Below are 20594 nucleotides of genomic sequence, written 5' to 3'. Positions count from 1 at the left end.
ACACACTTCCTGTCACAAAGAACTTATTCCTCAAGAATTGTGTCATACAAGACTGATACACATCAAAATTATAAATAAAAAAAACCTACTATATTATACCTACATTCTGAAAAGTGTTATATCTAACATAACGAGACCTTGAGCTCTACATCCACACTTGGATGCCATAAAGTCTCAATGAAAACCAGAAAACCTTTCCAAAACCCACATTCACAACACTCGCGACCCCCCCCAAGGGAGGCGAACCCGCTGTGACCCCCTGACTCCCTCCAACCTATGAAAACCCCTTCACTCACTCATTATCAATCACAGATTTACGAGAATCCCTAACGTTAGCATTCTATACCCCTCTGAGAAAGCCTGATCCCACCTCCTCCCATACAAATCTCTGTTACGACACATCGTACGATAGAACGTTACCACAAGAACTTTCCTTCTCTCCTCACTATCCCCTCTCCCCCTCATCACCCACGACATATATATATAATCTACCATGATATAATCTAAAGCTCTTATGACACCCTCGTCTAACCCACCCATATCTAGACTTAAAGCATGCAGAACCGACACCCCACAGCCCCCCACCCTCTGTACCAACCTACTTAACCAGCACCTAACCTCCTCTAGCCCTTCACAAAAGTAAACTACATGGAACGCAGTCTCATCCCCTCTACAGATACCACACCCCCCACCCTCTACAACCTGTCTGTTTCGTAGTATGTCACCAGACGGAAGTATCCCATGCAGGAAACGAAACATCACCTCACGCACCCGAGGGTTTAACTTCATTTTACTAAATCTAAACCAAATACTCTTCCACGCATACATGGGGAACAAACCCTCAACTGGGATAATGCACCTACCTACAAGTAACCTACAAAAAACCCTTATACGAACCTTTCTCAGTTCCCTAACCAACATCACAGCCCTCTAAACGATTTTGCATTCCCTCAACTCCATTCCTCGATACCACACACCCAGCCTGTCATGTATCCTTCCCAACTGCCCCGCGTTCACACCCTCATGCAACACTTCCCATTTAATAAACACACATTTAGCCCTCCGTCTCAAATCCATCAACCCCAACCCACCCTGACTTACAGGAAACATTACAACTTCTTTCCGTAACCAATCACAACGTGAACCCCACAAAAATTTGTACACCCGGCTTAGAATTCCCGCAATCGCTGTCCCTGTAATTGGGAACACAGCTGCAACATGCCAAATCTTACTATACAATAAAATGTTTACGCCCAACCCAAGAACCCAACCCCATGCACCTTGACTTCGCACTATTTACCTGCATACCCATGGCACTTCCAAATAATTGCACAACCTCGTCCAACACTCCCATTGGCATCCCTTCACGAAAAAGAACAGTGGTGTCGTCAACATATCCAATTAAACCCGGCCAGGCCCTCCCACCCCCCACACTTCCCTCACATGGTGTACATAAGCTGCGGTCAACCATTCTATAAAAGGGGTCCTGGAAACATGCAAACAATATTTGTGACATGGGCATCCCTGTCTAAGGCCTCTACCCATTGCAATATCCCTCCCCATACACCCATTAATCTGTATCCTCATTTTCGCCCCCTTGTATAACGTATTTACCCACTCAACTATTTCCTCCCCAAAACCCTGTCTCCTAAGTATAACCTGCAAAGCTCCCCTTTCCACTCTATCATATGCTCCCTGCCAATCTAGAGCCAACAAAGCTGCCCCTTCACCCCCCACCCTTAGCTTCCACAAAACTTCTCAGTATCCAATGTCCTTCAGTCTTCGACCTTCCCGGCAACCCAAACTGAGATTTTGACACGACCCTTCCCACAACACCTTTGAACCTATTACCTAAAATTTTTGCGAACACCTTATAGTCTGCACACATCAGTGATATGGCTCGGTACTCCCGAAGGGTGGGCTGCCCCTTGACCTTCGGGACCAACACTACAACTGCTGTTACCTGCTTCTCACCCAACTTGCCCTTCTCCTTCATATGATTAAATAACCTAACTATAAATCCCCTTATTAACGTCCAATGTTGTAAATAAAATTCTACTTGTAGACCGTCAATACCCGGCGCTTTCCCCTTCCTCATTCCCCTTAACGCATTCTCTATTTCCTCTGCCATAATTGTCCTACCTAAAGCCTTTCTATCACTATTTCCTAAATTACACGTCACATACGTACACACCTTGTCCAACACCATGTCACCCACCCCCCCACTGTTCCAGTACTTCTCGTACCAAGCCTCCGCATATGCACACATCCCCTTCGTGGTTCGTATCTCCTGCCCTGCTCTATAATTCCCAACCATCTCCGTTACCTCTAAACATGGAATAGCTGTCACCGCCTGCCTTTGCTTTTGATGTTGCAAAACACAAGCTGACGGCTTGTCGCCCCAAAGCACTTCTTCCACCCCTGCCTGCACCCTTACAGCTTGAAACCTTTCATTTTGCAACACCCTCAACCTCCCCTTTATTTCAGCTATTTCATCCATAGGAAAATTATTCCCCCCCACCCCCCGCCCATAGCAACCTCTTAACCTATCCTCTAAATAGTTAGCCTGTCCATATTTTAAATTATTAATACATTTTCCTTCTCTCACATAAAACTTTCTAATCCTTTCTTTTGCAACACAATCCCACCATGTCACAATGTCATCCACTCCCTGTTCTTCCACACTAAGCTCCCTCCATAGGACTGAAAACCCCTCCAACCCCTCCTCATCACCTAACACACTTATATTTAATTTCCAATAACTTCTATATATGTCTGCAAGCGTCCCCCACCCAACCTCCACCACCACTGCCCTATGATCTGACATTGTAGCCTCCACAGTACTGAAAGATTTCACATCCACTCCCTGAGAAAGGTACACTCTATCTAGTCTCGCAGCATATCCACTCCTAACAAACGTATATTCAGTCTCCCACACCTCCCCCCCGAAGGCATCATGTAACCTAACATCCCTTAATAAATCCCTAAGAGCCACAGACATATATCCAGCCCCTCTTGGGTCCACATCAGCCACCCTGATTACACTATTCCAGTCCCCACCAACTATTGCCACCTCTGGCAGTGCACTTAAGAAAAACACAAGATCCTCACACACAAAATCATTCTTTACCTTTATGTTATTTTCTGCCGGTGCATACACACTCACAAAATCATTCTTTACCTTTATGTTATTTTCTGCCGGTGCATACACACTCACAAAAGACACACGCTTACCCATCCACCACCCATCCACACGCAACACCCTCCCTCCCCCTCCTCCCTCGCTTCTCTGCAAAACAAACGGGCTCGTCTCCCTTATTAAAATTCCCACACCACCTTTTAGACGGGGAGATGGCAGGGTAACTACTCAAAATCCTGCCACCTCCAACACCCTACCCTCTTTAAAATAGTGCTCCTGCAGGAACACAACATCCACTCTAGATTTATTCAGGAAATTAAGAAACCAATTTCTCTTCATACCACTACATAACCCATTAACATTTACAGACATACACCTAAGGCCTATTAAAGTTTCCACCCCTGCTTCCTCTCATCACTCTTTACAACTCCAGAGCTTGAATTTAAGTTTGACACCTTCAGAGTGCTCTCTTTCCCTCCCCCCTTCTTCTGGTGCCTCCTATCATGGCTACCACCACCTACACCACTACCTTCACACTTCACCTCAGTCTGTTTCCCAGGCCATTGTGCAGGCGTAAGGACATCATCAGTATCTGATGTAGCCGCCCTCTTTCTCGTGACTGTCATGTTACACATTTCTTGGTCAGATGTTGCCTCTCGATGAACCTCCACCTCCACCTGAGAATGGTTTAATGATTCAACGGACGACTCCAAACTACCATCACGTCCCAAACTATCATGTCTCCGACTTTCTGGAAGCGACGACTCTCCGATGACACCATGCTCAGATGTAACGTCCCTCTCTGGCGGTGACAAAGTCTTCAACACCTCCACCAATTCCTCCTCAATCTCAAGAACCTTCTCCTGTAATTGCTGCTCCTCCTTATCCACAGGAGACGATACCTGATCAGGCAGCTGGGGGAGGGACTCCAACTCACTGCCAGTCCTGTGTGCCCGATCCACTATCTCGCTCCACAAAACACCACGCCCTCCATCCGATGTTTGTTTCTCACCTGCCACCTTTGAAGCAGGGGCTGCGACGTCCACCGCAGGTCCAGGCACACGTCTTCGCTTGTCACAGGTTGCCGCTATGTGATCATACTCACCACATAGGCGGCATGTATGTCGTTGTCCTGGGTACATTACCATGACCTGCGTCCTGAAATCTTGGAGATACACGTAGGATGGTATTGGGTGCCTCAAAGTCATTTTGAGGTTGAAAGAACCCTCTGGAAAACCAGCATAGGCACCTGCCACCCACGTACCATGTTGAGCATAATGCACCGTCTCATACGTCTCAAAAACTTTCCTTATATCCGCCTCGTCTGCCTCAAAGGGAACGTTGCGTAACTTGATCCACGTATAATGCCGTGAAACATCTACCATTCTTACACTGACAGCTGGTGTGACGCTAAGACTTATGTCCTGAAACCTGGTGACTAACGATTCATAAACCGTAGCTGATAACAGTTTGACGAAAATTCTTTGGCCTCCGTTTAATGCTACACCATACAAGTCACTATCTTGTATGCCATATGTCTCCCGGATGATCTTTGGCAATAAGACTTGCGCAGAACTAGGCATTATCGTTCCTTTAAATAGCTCAATGCCTACAGTATTTATCCGGCGTCTCAGACTAACCGCCATCTTGACAATCACAGTGCACCTATGTTGTTAACAGAGGTGTGACAGCACCACTTCACACCACTGCAGCCAGGTAACTGACAAGGGAGCTCGCCTACAAACAGCAGAGGGGTGCAGAGCACAACCGCACTCTACTGTGGTCAGGCAGCGAATGGTCCATAGTTATTCAAGTCTGCTTAGTCACCTCCTTTGTGGATCGGAGTGACCCTCACTATTTTGAGGATTGTTGGGATGGTAGATGATTCAATAGATATGTTAAAGAGCATTGCAATAATTGGTGATAATACTTGAGAAGCTTTTTTGTACATAAAAGCAGTCAAGTTTTTTATATCTCCTGCCTTGTTTTTAAGGGTGTTTATGATGAGGATAACTTCTATTGGGTTGATTGGAGCTAGGAATAAGGTATTTGGGTAGGTACCTATGAGGTAGTCTGATGGACGGGTGTTTGCGCTTGGTATTTTGTTTGCTAGATTTTTCCCTATGCTGGAGAAGAAAACATTGAGTCTGTTTGCTGTTTCAGTTGATGTGAGTATGGGGTTATCTGATTTTGTTAGTTTAATTGTTTTGTTTTTGGACAACTTTTTAGTACGAAGAATTTCAGATAGAGTTTTCCAGGTTTTTTTTCATATCACCTTTGATGTTATGTAATCTATTTTCATAATACAATTTTTTGATCTTCTTATCAGACTGGTAAGAGCTGGCGAGTAATGTTTAGGCTGTTCTCTAGTTATCTGATCCATTCTGTACCGTTTTTCATATTTGTGCTTTGCATTAACCCTTGCAGGGTTTCAGCCATACTAGTACAGCTTATGCACCAGTGTCCATGACGTACAGTGGACCCTCGACATTCGATACTAATCCGTTCATGAGAGCTATCGAATGTCGAAAATATCGAAAGTCGAATTAATTTTCCCCATAAGAAATAATGGAAATCAAATTAATCCATGCAAGACACCCAAAAGTATGAAAAAAAATTTTTTACCACATGAAATATTAAGTTTAATGCAATAGAATAATTACAATAACAATAGATTAATAACAATAGAATAATTGACACTTACCTTTAATGAAGATCTGGTAATGATTGATGGGATGGGAGGAGGGGAGAGTGTCGAAGTTGTTACTGTTTAGAAGGGGAATCCCCTTCCATTAGGACTTGAGGTAGCAAGTCCTTTTCCAGGGTTACTTCCCTTCTTCTTTTAATGCCACTAGGACCAGCTTGAGAGTCACTGGACTTCCGTCACACAACATATCTGTCCATAGAGGCCTGTACCTCTCATTCCTTTATGACTTTCCTAAAGTGGTTCACAACATTGTCAGTGTAATAGTCACCAGCAGAGCTTGTACTAGTATGCCTAAATTCTAGCACCCTCAAATCTAGTGAGAGAAAGCTGGTAGGCCTACATATGAAAGAATGGGTCTATGTGGTCAGTGTGCACAGTATAAAAAAATCCTGCAGCACACAGTGCGTAATGAGAAAAAAAAAACTTTGACCGTGTTTTTGGATTAAAACAGCAACTTTGCACTGTATTTTTGTATGGTATTTATTGTTGTATTCTAGTTTTCCTGGTCTCATTTTATAGAATGGAAGACATATTACAGAAATTGAGATGATTTTGACTGGCTTTACAAAGTAGCAGAAATGTTCGATTTTTACCAAAGTTCAAAAGTAAACAAATCATGCTCTGCGTCCAATACACATCAACTAGAGAGTCTAATATTCTTTCACAAGTGCGCTGATATTATTTATACTGTTTCTACACTAATGCAGTAGTCTGCATAACAATAAATCTTCTATTTTTTTGTGAGAATAAAAATTCAAAGTGGAAAGCAAAAGAATGTAAGAGGGGCATGGGGGCATGTCTAATGAACAGAGGAAATATTATTTTAGTGCCAGGAATGTCTTTCTTGTTTATTCTAGCCCCAATTTGGAAATTGGCATTTTTTGAAATTTTTGTGAGATTGGCAAAATTGCTAAATTCTGACCACTGTATTGGATAGTTGAAATCGGTAAATGGCTGGTTTCTTGTACTCATTCGATAGAAAAAATGGAGTTCTAGCAAAATAGTTATGATTTTTGTCGACTAGTACACTTGAATTGGCCAAAAACAGGGCTCAAAGTGGGCAAAACTGCCGATGCGTAAACATCGTTGAGACCGCTAACTTCGCGAGAGCATAATTCTGTAAGTTTTCCATCAAATTTCATATTTTTGGTGTCATTATGATTGGGAAAAGATTCTCTAACTTTTCATAAGAAAAAATAATTTTTTTTTTTTTGAAATTTTGGGGATCCTGAGAACAAGTCTCAGAGAGGGCCTGTGGACCCTGAAAGGAGGCTTGGTGTTAGCCAGGGATTATTCAGTCTCTTTGCTGTGATCTGTTTAGTTTTGGGGGGGCAATGTTTGTTATAGAGGCTTTGGGCTTTTTTTTTAGAAAATTATTTATACATTCATTCATATCTGTATATATGTCAAGCTCATTTTGCCAATCAGTGTCATTCATAGCTGCTATAAAGTTGCTAACTGCTGTCTCGTTATGTAGTCTGAAGATTACTTTAGTAATGTCTTGTGGCAGTTTGTCCAGATTAGTTATGAGAAAGGTTGGGTAGTGGTCTGTGGTGTTGTCTGTGATTATGTCTGATTTTAAAGGGGATATGGTGTTTGTCCAGATGTGGTCTATTAAGGAGGTACTTGTTTCAGTGATTCTTGTAGGTTTAGATATTGCTGGTAGCAACAGGCAGTTGCTCATTGTGTTTGTGAATTTGGTTACTTGTGAGTCCTGGTCATGTAGTATGTTTATGTTGAAATCTCCTGTTAGTAGTAGGTGGTCTTTATTCATGTGAGCATCAGTAATCATATTTCCTAGTTTATCACTAAAGTGGTAAATGTTTGACTGTGGTACTCTGTAGTTGTTTATAACTGTGAGGGGTTTTTGCAGGTCTTTTGATTTAAATTTGGCTATGATATATTCTCTGTGTTTGTCCCTTGTGCAAGATTTATTGATACATTAGAGTTGATTTGAGTAGTATATGGTAAATTAACCAAACAGGTATTAAACATGTTGCAGAATCATCATGTCTCAACAAGTAGAAAGATACAACTGTGGTTGAAGTGTGTATTACTTGCCACAGTAATAAGTTTATTTAGGTACAGGTACACATAAATACAGTTACATAAATTATCATACATAGTAGCACATGTGTAGATTACCCAGGATAACCCATGAAAGTCAGACATAGTGACTTTATTTCCATTGGGGTCCTTGACCCCAGTGCCTTATGCCTTACGTATATTTACAAGCACTATATATAAAGCATTTTGACTTTTTTGGGTTATCCTACGTAATTTACACTATGTGTGAAAACTGTACTTATGTATATGAGTACCTAAATGAACTTAGTTCTTGATTCTGACTCATGAGCGGCACTCTGGCACAGAGGCAAACAGAGATAGAGAGAGAGACAGTGATAGAGACAACCAGCCAAACATGTTTTACACACAATGGAGAATCATAACATCTGAACAAGTGGAAATGCTATTACTTTCCACAGTCATGCTTATGACTCATCAATAAGCAGAGTATAACACTTTGTGTGGCTTTTTTTGGGTTATCATAAGTAATTTACAGTATGTATGATAACTTTACTTATGTGTTTCTGTTCCTAAATAAACATACAGTGGAACCACAACTTACAAGTGTCCTAGCATACCAGATTTTTGAGCTAGGAGACATCGCTTGGTCGATTTTTTGCTCTGAATTATGTGCCAACATCTGAGTTGTGAGCCAGCTTCACCCGCTTCCCCCTCAACCCAAAACCTTCAAACCTCACTTTTTATCTATGATTTCATGCTGTAATTCCATGGAAATCATCCTTTTTTCCTTCTCAGCACTGTCCTTTACACAAACAGTGGAATCTCCACTTGTGAGCACATCCACATGCGGGTTTTTCCAAATATGAGTAGTTGATCAGTCGTTTTTTTTGCTTCCATACACAAGCGAAATTTCCATAAGCGAGCGGGCTTCAGAGGAGGTTCCTTGATGCTGGTGAGGGGCTCTTTCTCTTTATCTAGGGAACTGGATCTCATTTAGTTGTTGTGCTATCTTATTGGAACTTAAGCAATGTGTGAAGGGAAGATGCTTCTTAACTTACACCAAAAATGAAAGAAATTGGACCATAAATAACTGAGTTCACTTCTCAGCAATTAGCCACCCTATACCGGTATTTTTGTATGGTTTTTATGGTTGTATTCTCTTTTTTTTTTTTTTTTTTTTTTTGGTCTCATTTGATAGAATGGAAGATATATTACAGAAATAGATATGATATGAATATGAATAGATTTGAATGGTTTCATTACAAGATGTACCTTGAAAATGAGCTCAAAGTAGCAGAAATGTTCTATTTTTGCCGATGTTCAAGAGTAAACAAATGACGTCACTTCCATTCCAATATGCAGTCATGAATTGATTGACATTTTTTATACAATTATTACAATAATGCAGTAGTCTGCATAACAGTAAATCTTCTATTTTTTTGGGGTGAATAAAAATTCCAAATTATTTATATTGTGATAATAATAATAATAATAATGTAAAGAGAGTAGTAAGGGAGAAAAAGTTAGCATATGAGAAGTTTTTAGAAAGTAGAAGTGATGCAAGGAGGGAAGAGTATATGGAGAAAAAGAGAGAGGTTAAGAGAGTGGTGAAGCAATGTAAAAAGAGAGCAAATGAGAGAGTGGGTGAGATGTTATCAACAAATTTTGTTGAAAATAAGAAAAAGTTTTGGAGTGAGATTAACAAGTTAAGGAAGCCTGGAGAACAAATGGATTTGTCAGTTAAAAATAGGAGAGGAGAGTTATTAAATGGAGAGTTAGAGGTATTGGGAAGATGGAGGGAATATTTTGAGGAATTGTTAAATGTTGATGAAGATAGGGAAGCTGTGATTTCGTGTATAGGGCAAGGAGGAATAACATCTTGTAGGAGTGAGGAAGAGCCAGTTGTGAGTGTGGGGGAAGTTCGTGAGGCAGTAGGTAAAATGAAAGGGGGTAAGGCAGCCGGGATTGATGGGATGAAGATAGAAATGTTAAAAGCAGGTGGGGATATAGTTTTGGAGTGGTTGGTGCAATTATTTAATAAAGGTATGGAAGAGGGTAAGGTACCTAGGGATTGGCAGAGAGCATGCATAGTTCCTTTGTATAAAGGCAAAGGGGACAAAAGAGAGTGCAAAAATTATAGGGGGATAAGTCTGTTGAGTATACCTGGTAAAGTGTATGGTAGAGTTATTATTGAAAGAATTAAAAGTAAGACTGAAAATAGGATAGCAGATGAACAAGGAGGCTTTAGGAAAGGTAGGGGGTGTGTGGACCAGGTGTTTACAGTGAAACATATAAGTGAACAGTATTTAGATAAGGCTAAAGAGGTCTTTGTGGCATTTATGGATTTGGAAAAGGCGTATGACAGGGTGGATAGGGGGGCAATGTGGCAGATGTTGCAGGTGTATGGTGTAGGAGGTAGGTTACTGAAAGCAGTGAAGAGTTTTTACGAGGATAGTGAGGCTCAAGTTAGAGTATGTAGGAAAGAGGGAAATTATTTCCCAGTAAAAGTAGGCCTTAGACAAGGATGTGTGATGTCACCGTGGTTGTTTAATATACAGTGGACCCCCGGTTAACGATATTTTTTCACTCCAGAAGTATGTTCAGGTGCCAGTACTGACCGAATTTGTTCCCATAAGGAATATTGTGAAGTAGATTAGTCCATTTCAGACCCCCAAACATACATGTACAAACGCACTTACATAAATACACTTACATAATTGGTCGCATTCGGAGGTGATCGTTATGCGGGGGTCCACTGTATTTATAGATGGGGTTGTAAGAGAAGTAAATGTGAGGGTCTTGGCAAGAGGCGTGGAGTTAAAAGATAAAGAATCACACATAAAGTGGGAGTTGTCACAGTTGCTCTTTGCTGATGACACTGTGCTCTTGGGAGATTCTGAAGAGAAGTTGCAGAGATTGGTGGATGAATTTGGTAGGGTGTGCAAAAGAAGAAAATTAAAGTTGAATACAGGAAAGAGTAAGGTTATGAGGATAACAAAAAGATTAGGTGATGAAAGATTGGATATCAGATTGGAGGGAGAGAGTATGGAGGAGGTGAATGTATTCAGATATTTGGGAGTGGACGTGTCAGCGGATGGGTCTATGAAAGATGAGGTGAATCATAGAATTGATGAGGGGAAAAGGGTGAGTGGTGCACTTAGGAGTCTGTGGAGACAAAGAACTTTGTCCTTGGAGGCAAAGAGGGGAATGTATGAGAGTATAGTTTTACCAACGCTCTTATATGGGTGTGAAGCATGGGTGATGAATGTTGCAGCGAGGAGATAGCTGGAGGCAGTGGAGATGTCATGTCTGCCCTCAATGTGTGGTGTGAACATAATGCAGAGAATTCGTAGTTTGGAAGTTAGGAGGAGGTGCGGGATTACCAAAACTGTTGTCCAGAGGGCTGAGGAAAGGTTGTTGAGGTGGTTTGGACATGTAGAGAGAATGGAGCGAAACAGAGTGACTTCAAGAGTGTATCAGTCTGTAGTGGAAGGAAGGCGGGGTAGGGGTCGGCCTAGAAAAGGTTGGAGGGAGGGGGTAAAGGAGGTTTTGTGTGCGAGGGGCTTGGACTTCCAGCAGGCATGCGTGAGCGTGTTTAATAGGAGTGAATGGAGACATATGGTTTTTAATATTTGACGTGCTGTTGGAGTGTGAGCAAAGTAACATTTATGAAGGGGTTCAGGGAAACCGGCAGGCTGGACTTGAGTCCTGGAGATGGGAAGTACAGTGCCTGCACTCTGAAGGAGGGGTGTTAATGTTGCAGTTTAAAAACTGTAGTGTAAAGCACCCTTCTGGCAAGACAGTGATTGAGTGAATGATTCAAATTCAAGTTCAAATTCGAAGTTTATTCTCTATAAAGATTACAATGTTGAATTTACAGAATTTGGTTGTTGTGTGGTTTACATGTAGTTAAATAATGATTACAGAGTTAACCACTAGAACGCCTAGCATGGCTAGGCATTTCGGGCAGACTTAGTTTAATTCTTTATTTTAAAATATTACAAATTATGAGGTAAGTTGGTATTATGGCTAAGTGACTAAATACTAGTTTGTGAGTTTAGCAATGTGAATGCTTTTGTTTTGGCACAGTACATAGTTTCAGTATTGGAGTATCATTGGATTCATTATTTTAAGATTGAGATTAATATTTCTGTTTATGGTCAAATGGGTGAGTGAGTGTTGGTGTGAACCACCAGGTGGTATTCGTGTAGTTAGTTGATGGGGTTTATCAGGGAGATAAGATGTTTTCTAATGGTAGTTTTGAAGGTGATGAATGTGTCTGCAGTTCTAGAGTTCTCAGGTAGGGTGTTCCAGATTTTAGGGCCTTTGACATACATTGAATTTTTGTAAAAGTTTAGTCGGATATGGGGAATGTCATAGAGATGTTTGTGTCTGGTGTTATGCCTGTGGGTTCTGTCACAACTATCAAGAAAGCGTTTTAAGTCAAGGTTGATATTGGAGTTTAAGGTCCTGTAGATGTAGATTGCACAGTAGTAAGTGTGGATGTACTGAACAGGGAGTAAGTTTAGATCTATGAAGAGTGGGGGGGTGTGTTGCCAGGGATGGGATTTAGTGATTATTCTTACTGCAGCTTTTTGTTGGGTTATTATTGGCTTTAGGTGTGTTGATGCAGTTGATCCCCAAGCACAAATAGCATAGGTGAGGTGTGGATAAATAAGTGAGTGGTATAGTGTGAGAAGGGCATTTTGCGGCACATAGTATCGTATCTTGGAGAGGATCCCAACTGTTTTGGATACTTTTTTGGTTATGTGTTGGATATGGGTGCTGAAATTCAGGTTGTTGTCAAGGTATAGGCCTAGGAATTTGCCCTCATTATGTCTGGTAATTAGAGTGTTGTCGATCTTAATGTTAATTTGTGCATCTCCTGCTCTGCTACCAAACATAATATAGTAGGTTTTGTCAGTGTTAAGCGTAAGTTTATTGGCTGTCATCCAAGTCGATATTTTGATCAGCTCCTCGTTAACAATGGTGTTGAGGGTGGCAAGATTAGGGTGAGAGATGACATAAGTCGTGTCGTCAGCAAAGAGAATGGGTTTCAGGTGTTGGGATACGTTTGGAAGATCATTGATGTATATGAGGAAGAGCAGGGTACCAAGGACACTTCCCTGCGGAACTCCAGTATCAAGTGGCCGTGTTGTTGATGCTGTGTCTTTAACCCTTTCAGGGTCCGTCCCGTAGATCTACGGCTGTACGTTCAGGGTCCAAACCGTAGATCTACGCCATGAGCTCAGCTCACTCTGATAAACTGTGAGTGGTACATTTGGGCCTAGATATGAGAGAATACATCTATGTGGTATGTGTGCACCACATAAAACAGATCCTGCAGCACACTGTGTATAATGAGAGTAAAAAAATGAAATCATGATTTTTCGATTAAAACAGCAACTTTGCAGTGTTTTTTCGTATGTTTTTTATAGTTGTATTTGCGATTTCTTGGTCTCATTTGATAGTATGGAAGACATATTACAGAAATAGAGATGATTTTGATTGGTTTTAGCACTGGAAATGGCTTGAAACTGAGCTCAAAGTAGCGGAAATGTTAAATTTTTGCCGATATTCAAGAGTAAACAAACGACCTCACACATCTAATACACGTCAGCTGGTGGGTCTAATATACATTCACAAATATGGTGATGATATTTATATAATTATTACAGTATTGCATAACAGTAAATCTTCTATTTTTTGGTGTGAATAAAAATTCATTATGTGAATAAAAAATCAAAATGGAATTTATTTGTAAAGCCTCAAAACATAACTAATGAACAGAGGAAATGTTAGTTTAGTGCCAGGAATGCCTACATTGTTCATTCTGGACCCTATTTTGAAATTGGAATATTTTGAACTTTGTGTTAAATTGGCCAAATTAACAATTTCTGATCACTTTATTTTGTAGTTGAAACAGTTGACTTGGCGATTTCTTGTGCTCAATCGATAGAATAGAAGTAATACTAGTGAAATAGCTAAGAATTTGGTTGATTGGAATAATGTAATTGGCCTAAAATGGGAGTCAAAGTCGGCAAAATCGCCAATTCATAAATATCGCTGACACATCAAAATTCGCGAGAGCATAATTTCGTCAATTTTCCACCAAATTTCGTACTTTTTGTTTTATTACCTTCACAAAAAGATTCTCTACGATTTCATAAGAAAAAACAACAATTTTTTTTTTTGAAAATTCTTGGACACTGGTGCGTGACTCCAGATTTGGGCCTTGGACCCTGAAAGGGTTAATGGTAACATACTGATACCTATTAGTAAGGTAAGATTTGAAATAAGCAAGCGCATGGCCTCTTATACCGTAATGGTCAAGTTTGTGGAGTAGGATGTCGTGGTCTACTGTGTCAAAAGCTTTTCTAATGATGGTGAAAGTTTTTCTTTTTCGGGCCACCCTGCCTTGGTGGGAATCGGCCAGTGTGATAAAAAAAAAAAATAATAATAATAATAATCATAATACATATAATAATAATAGTATAATAATATAATACAGTTGACCCCCGGTATTCGATATTAATCCATTCCTGAGAGCTCATCGAATACCAAAAATATAAAAAACCGAATCAATTTTCCTCATAAGAAATAATGGAAATTAAATTAATCTGTGCAAGACACCCAAAAGTATGAAAAAAAAAAAATTACTACATGAAATATTAAGTTTAATGCAATAGAATAATTACAATAACAATAAAATAATTGACACTTACCTTTAATGAAGATCTGGTGATGATTGATGGGATGGGAGGAGGGGAGAGGTGTTAGGTGTTAGGACTTGAGGTAGCAAGTCCTTTTCCGGGGTTACTTCCCTTCTTCTTTTAATGCCACTAGGACCAGCCTCACCAAGCCTTACCACACTGTGTATGCCACTACGATTCTTAAATGTTTCAAACCAACCTTTGCTGGCCTTAAATTCACTCACATCAGCACTAGTTGCAGGCAGTTTCTTTACCAAATCGTCATGCAACTGCCTAGCCTTTTCACAAATGATCGCTTGAGAGATGCTATCTCCTGCTATCTGTTTTTCATTTATCCACACCAATAACAGTCTCTCAACATTTTCTAACACTTGCGGTCACTGTTTCGTAATCACAGTTGCACCTTTTGCAAGAACAGCTTCCTTGATTGCCATTTTCCTGGTCACTATAGTAGAGATGGTTGATTGGGGTTTATTATACAACCTGACCAGCTCCGACACACGCACTCCACTTTCGTACTTTGCAATTAGCTCTTTCTTCATTTCAATAGTCATTAGCGCCTTTTTTCTCGAAGGGTTGGCACTAGAAGCTTTCTTGGGGCCCATGGTGACTTATTTTGCAGAAAGAAGCACCAAAAACAGTGATAATATGGATAATATGGAATGTACCATAATGCATCTATATGCGCGCACACTGGCTGGCTTGTAAACACTGGCACACAAGGGGCAGTTCAGGCCACACGTGGACACGTCTCGTACGAATCGTATCGAATACCGGGTTTTCAATCGGATACCGAGGCAAAATTTTTGCGATGTAATGCATCGAATACCGGATTTATCAAATACCGATGCCATCAAATACTGGGGGTCCACTGTATAATGTAATATAATATTAATAATATAATACATATAATGATAATACATGGAGCCAAGGCCAGGTTACCACTCATTGACACCATGCCTAACCCTTCTAGGGTAGGGTAGGTGCTTGAGCCAGAGCTTGCAGCTCACAAGCCTGTCATTGCCATTAGCCCCTTGGGGTGGGAATGGCAGAATAGAGAGGCCTAGCTTCTCCCTACAAGCCCCGTGAGGCGGGGACTGTGGTTAGGCCTGGAATTCCACTGGAACGAATTCCATTTCATTTCATTTAAATGAGGAAAACTGACTCTGCAAATGAGCAAAACTAGATGCGAGCAAGGTCATGGAACAGATTAAACTCATTATTGGAGGTTCTACTGTGCTTTATTAACTGGGGTGACTCCAGGGTCCTTGGAATGACATGTAGGTGATGGCCTGGGAGGTCCACCTTTTGGGGGTCTTCAGTGATGACTCCAGGGTTTTACGGCCGCAGTCCCACCAGCAAGATTTATGTGCCTATCCACCCGTTGTTTTTGGGGGCCTGATATTTTCCCCTCTCCTTTTAACCCTTTGACTGTTTTCATTGTATATGTACGTCTTACGCGCCACTGTTTCTGACCTATTTATACTCGTAAATTTTAGCGGCTTCAAATCAAGCAGGAGAAAGCTGGTAGGCCCACATGTGAGAGAATGGGTCTCCATGGTCAGTGTGCATCATATAAAAAAATTGGGGAACCAGTGGTGCATTGTGGGAATGCCATTTCAGTCATCCTTTTTCAGCATGCCTAGCGGTAAGAAATATGTGACTCCCCAGCAAATCTGGGACTCTTCTTTTCCCAAGAAGGGGAAGGAGGAGGAGGAGGGGGAGAAGGAGGAGAAGGAGAAGGAGGCAAGGAGGAAGAAGAGAAGGAGGAGGAGAAGGAGAAGGAGGAGGAGGAAGAGGAGGAGGAAGAGGAAAAGGAGGAAGAGGAGGGGGAAGAGGAAAAGGAGGAAGAGGAGGAGGAGGGGGAGAAGAAGGAGGTGGAGAAGGAGGGGAGGAGGAGAAGGAGAAAGAGGAAGAGGAGATGGAGGGGGAGGAGATGGAGGAGGAGAAGGAGGAGGAGAAGGAGGAAGAGAAGGAGGAGGGGAGGAGGAAGAGAAGGAGGAAGAAGAGGAAAGGAGGAAGAGGAGGAGGAAGAGGAAAAGGAGGAGGAGGAGGAGGGGGAGAAGAATGAGGTGGAGAAGGAGGGGAGGGGGAGGAGGAGGAGGAGAAGGAGGAGGAGAAGGAGAAGGAGGAAGAGGAGTTGGAGGAGGAGGAGATGGAGGAGGAGAAGGAGGAAGAGAAGGAGGAGGGGAAGGAGGAGGAGAAGAAGAATAGGTAATAATAATAATAATAATAGGTAATAATAAGTTGCCTTGAAGCATGAAAAACAAAGTCCACCCTTCACAGTGACATGATAAGCTGAGATAACATCTGATAAGAGCTGACGTTTGATGAGCATACATGAGTGTGGGGGAGGGTGCAACTGATAAGGTAAGATTAGATGTGACATTTAATGATCATCACCCTCACTTTGTTTTTGCTGGTACATAAACATGTCTGTCTGCCTGTTTGTCTGTCTGTCAAGCTCCCTGTCTATCTATCTGTCTAGCTCTCTGTCTCAGAGAGAGCCACAAGACTGCATTATCACCTTTACTCATATCTTCAAGCAGGGTATAGCACTTTGTCTGGATTTTTTGGGTTATCCTAGGTATTTTACACTATGTATACTTGTATTTATGTGTGCCTGTGAGATAGAGATAGACAGACAGATAGAAAGAGAGAGACAGATTGAAAGAGATAGAATAAGGGAGAAAGGTAATTAGATAGAATGGAGGGGAAGCAGCATTTGACCCCATTGTTTTGACAGGCAGTAGGGGATGTGAGTAATGAGATATTATGTCATTTTGACAGCTGCTGACCCCTGACTCAAAACAGTTATAAGCCACACACTGGCACACAAGACAAGCTTGCTGAATGAAGATAATAGCAGTTATATGAAATTATCTAGTGACTATATATGTGTATATATATTATAGAAACCAGAAGGAAGGAAGAAGGGAAGGCAGGAATGAAGGAAGGACGAGATGAGAGGAAGGAAAAAAGTAAGGAAGGAAAGATGAAGGAATGTAGGAAGGAAGGTAGGAAAGGAATGCAGGAAGGTAGGAAGGAAGGAATGATGACACACGACCATTTACCTAGGATAACTAGGTTGGTAGACAGCAACCACCCAGGGAAGTACTACCATCCTGCCAGATGACTGTGAAACAAAAACCTGCAACTGTTTTGCATGATGGTAGGATTGCTGGTTTCTTTTTCTGTCTCATAAACACGCTAGATAACAGGGATATCTTGCTACTCCTACTTACACTTTGGTCACACTTCACAGACACGCACATGCATATATATATACATACATCTAGGTTTTTCTCCTTTTTCTAAATAGCTCTTGTTCTTTTTTATTTCTTCTATTGTCCACGGGGAAGTGGAAAAGAATCTTTCCTCCGTAAGCCATGCGTGTCGTATGAGGCGACTAAAATGCCGGGAGCAATGGGCTAGTAACCCCTTCTCCTGTATACATTTACTAAAAAAGAGAAGAAGAAAAACTTTATAAAACTGGGATGCTTAAATGTGCGTGGATGTAGTGCGGATGACAAGAAACAGATGATTGCTGATGTTATGAATGAAAAGAAGTTGGATGTCCTGGCTCTAAGCGAAACAAAGCTGAAGGGGGTAGGAGAGTTTCAGTGGGGGGAAATAAATGGGATTAAATCTGGAGTATCTGAGAGAGTTAGAGCAAAGGAAGGGGTAGCAGTAATGTTAAATGATCAGTTATGGAAGGAGAAAAGAGAATATGAATGTGTAAATTCAAGAATTATGTGGATTAAAGTAAAGGTTGGATGCGAGAAGTGGGTCATAATAAGCGTGTATGCACCTGGAGAAGAGAGGAATGCAGAGGAGAGAGAGAGATTTTGGGAGATGTTAAGTGAATGTATAGGAGCCTTTGAACCAAGTGAGAGAGTAATTGTGGTAGGGGACCTGAATGCTAAAGTAGGAGAAACTTTTAGAGAGGGTGTGGTAGGTAAGTTTGGGGTGCCAGGTGTAAATGATAATGGGAGCCCTTTGATTGAACTTTGTATAGAAAGGGGTTTAGTTATAGGTAATACATATTTTAAGAAAAAGAGGATAAATAAGTATACACGATATGATGTAGGGCGAAATGACAGTAGTTTGTTGGATTATGTATTGGTAGATAAAAGACTGTTGAGTAGACTTCAGGATGTACATGTTTATAGAGGGGCCACAGATATATCAGATCACTTTCTAGTTGTAGCTACACTGAGAGTAAAAGGTAGATGGGATACAAGGAGAATAGAAGCATCAGGGAAGAGAGAGGTGAAGGTTTATAAACTAAAAGAGGAGGCAGTTAGGGTAAGATATAAACAGCTATTGGAGGATAGATGGGCTAATGAGAGCATAGGCAATGGGGTCGAAGAGGTATGGGGTGGGTTTAAAAATGTAGTGTTAGAGTGTTCAGCAGAAGTTTGTGGTTACAGGAAAGTGGGTGCAGGAGGGAAGAGGAGCGATTGGTGGAATGATGATGTAAAGAGAGTAGTAAGGGAGAAAAAGTTAGCATATGAGAAGTTTTTACAAAGTAGAAGTGATGCAAGGAGGGAAGAGTATATGGAGAAAAAGAGAGAGGTTAAGAGAGTGGTGAAGCAATGTAAAAAGAGAGCAAATGAGAGAGTGGGTGAGATGTTATCAACAAATTTTGTTGAAAATAAGAAAAAGTTTTGGAGTGAGATTAACAAGTTAAGAAAGCCTAGAGAACAAATGGATTTGTCAGTTAAAAATAGGAGAGGAGAGTTATTAAATGGAGAGTTAGAGGTATTGGGAAGATGGAGGGAATATTTTGAGGAATTGTTAAATGTTGATGAAGATAGGGAAGCTGTGATTTCGTGTATAGGGCAAGGAGGAATAACATCTTGTAGGAGTGAGGAAGAGCCAGTTGTGAGTGTGGGGGAAGTTCGTGAGGCAGTAGGTAAAATGAAAGGGGGTAAGGCAGCCGGGATTGATGGGATAAAGATAGAAATGTTAAAAGCAGGTGGGGATATAGTTTTGGAGTGGTTGGTGCAATTATTTAATAAATGTATGGAAGAGGGTAAGGTACCTAGGGATTGGCAGAGAGCATGCATAGTTCCTTTGTATAAAGGCAAAGGGGATAAAAGAGAGTGCAAAAATTATAGGGGGATAAGTCTGTTGAGTGTACCTGGTAAAGTGTATGGTAGAGTTATAATTGAAAGAAGAGTAAGACGGAGAATAGGATAGCAGATGAACAAGGAGGCTTTAGGAAAGGTAGGGGGTGTGTGGACCAGGTGTTTACAGTGAAACATATAAGTGAACAGTATTTAGATAAGGCTAAAGAGGTCTTTGTGGCATTTATGGATTTGGAAAAGGCGTATAACAGGGTGGATAGGGGGGCAATGTGGCAGATGTTGCAAGTGTATGGTGTAGGAGGTAGGTTACTGAAAGCAGTGAAGAGTTTTTACGAGGATAGTGAGGCTCAAGTTAGCGTATGTAGGAAAGAGGGAAATTTTTTCCCAGTAAAAGTAGGCCTTAGACAAGGATGTGTGATGTCACCGTGGTTGTTTAATATATTTATAGATGGGGTTGTAAGAGAAGTAAATGCGAGGGTCTTGGCAAGAGGCGTGGAGTTAAAAGATAAAGAATCACACACAAAGTGGGAGTTGTCACAGCTGCTCTTTGCTGATGACACTGTGCTCTTGGGAGATTCTGAAGAGAAGCTGCAGAGATTGGTGGATGAATTTGGTAGGGTGTGCAAAAGAAGAAAGTTAAAGGTGAATACAGGAAAGAGTAAGGTTATGAGGATAACAAAAAGATTAGGTGATGAAAGATTGAATATCAGATTGGAGGGAGAGAGTATGGAGGAGGTGAACGTATTCAGATATTTGGGAGTGGACGTGTCAGCGGATGGGTCTATGAAAGATGAGGTGAATCATAGAATTGATGAGGGAAAAAGAGTGAGTGGTGCACTTAGGAGTCTATGGAGACAAAGAACTTTGTCCTTGGAGGCAAAGAGGGGAATGTATGAGAGTATAGTTTTACCAAC

The 20594-nt window shown here is 41.2% G+C and overlaps 2 protein-coding genes across 2 annotated transcripts in view; one reads left to right on the top strand and one right to left on the bottom strand.

Annotated features, from left to right (window-relative positions):
* The window catches only part of LOC128697129 (zinc finger protein 84-like), a 103360-nt gene that overhangs the window by 12501 nt on the left and 70265 nt on the right, over nt 1-20594 (top strand). The gene's annotated exons all lie outside the window — the stretch shown is intronic.
* Nucleotides 1777-5079, bottom strand: LOC138851080 (uncharacterized). Its single transcript, XM_070079500.1, has 2 exons — nt 3182-5079; nt 1777-3130 (listed from the first exon to the last, which is right to left on the bottom strand). The coding sequence occupies exon 1, from the start codon at nt 4783-4785 to the stop codon at nt 3526-3528; it is 1260 nt and encodes a 419-aa protein (XP_069935601.1). The 5' UTR covers nt 4786-5079; the 3' UTR covers nt 1777-3130; nt 3182-3525.

The sequence above is a fragment of the Cherax quadricarinatus genome, chromosome 99 (assembly GCF_038502225.1).
Source record: "Cherax quadricarinatus isolate ZL_2023a chromosome 99, ASM3850222v1, whole genome shotgun sequence".
NCBI classification, from domain to species: Eukaryota; Metazoa; Arthropoda; class Malacostraca; order Decapoda; family Parastacidae; genus Cherax; species Cherax quadricarinatus.
This window is presented reverse-complemented; position numbering and strand designations above follow the sequence as displayed.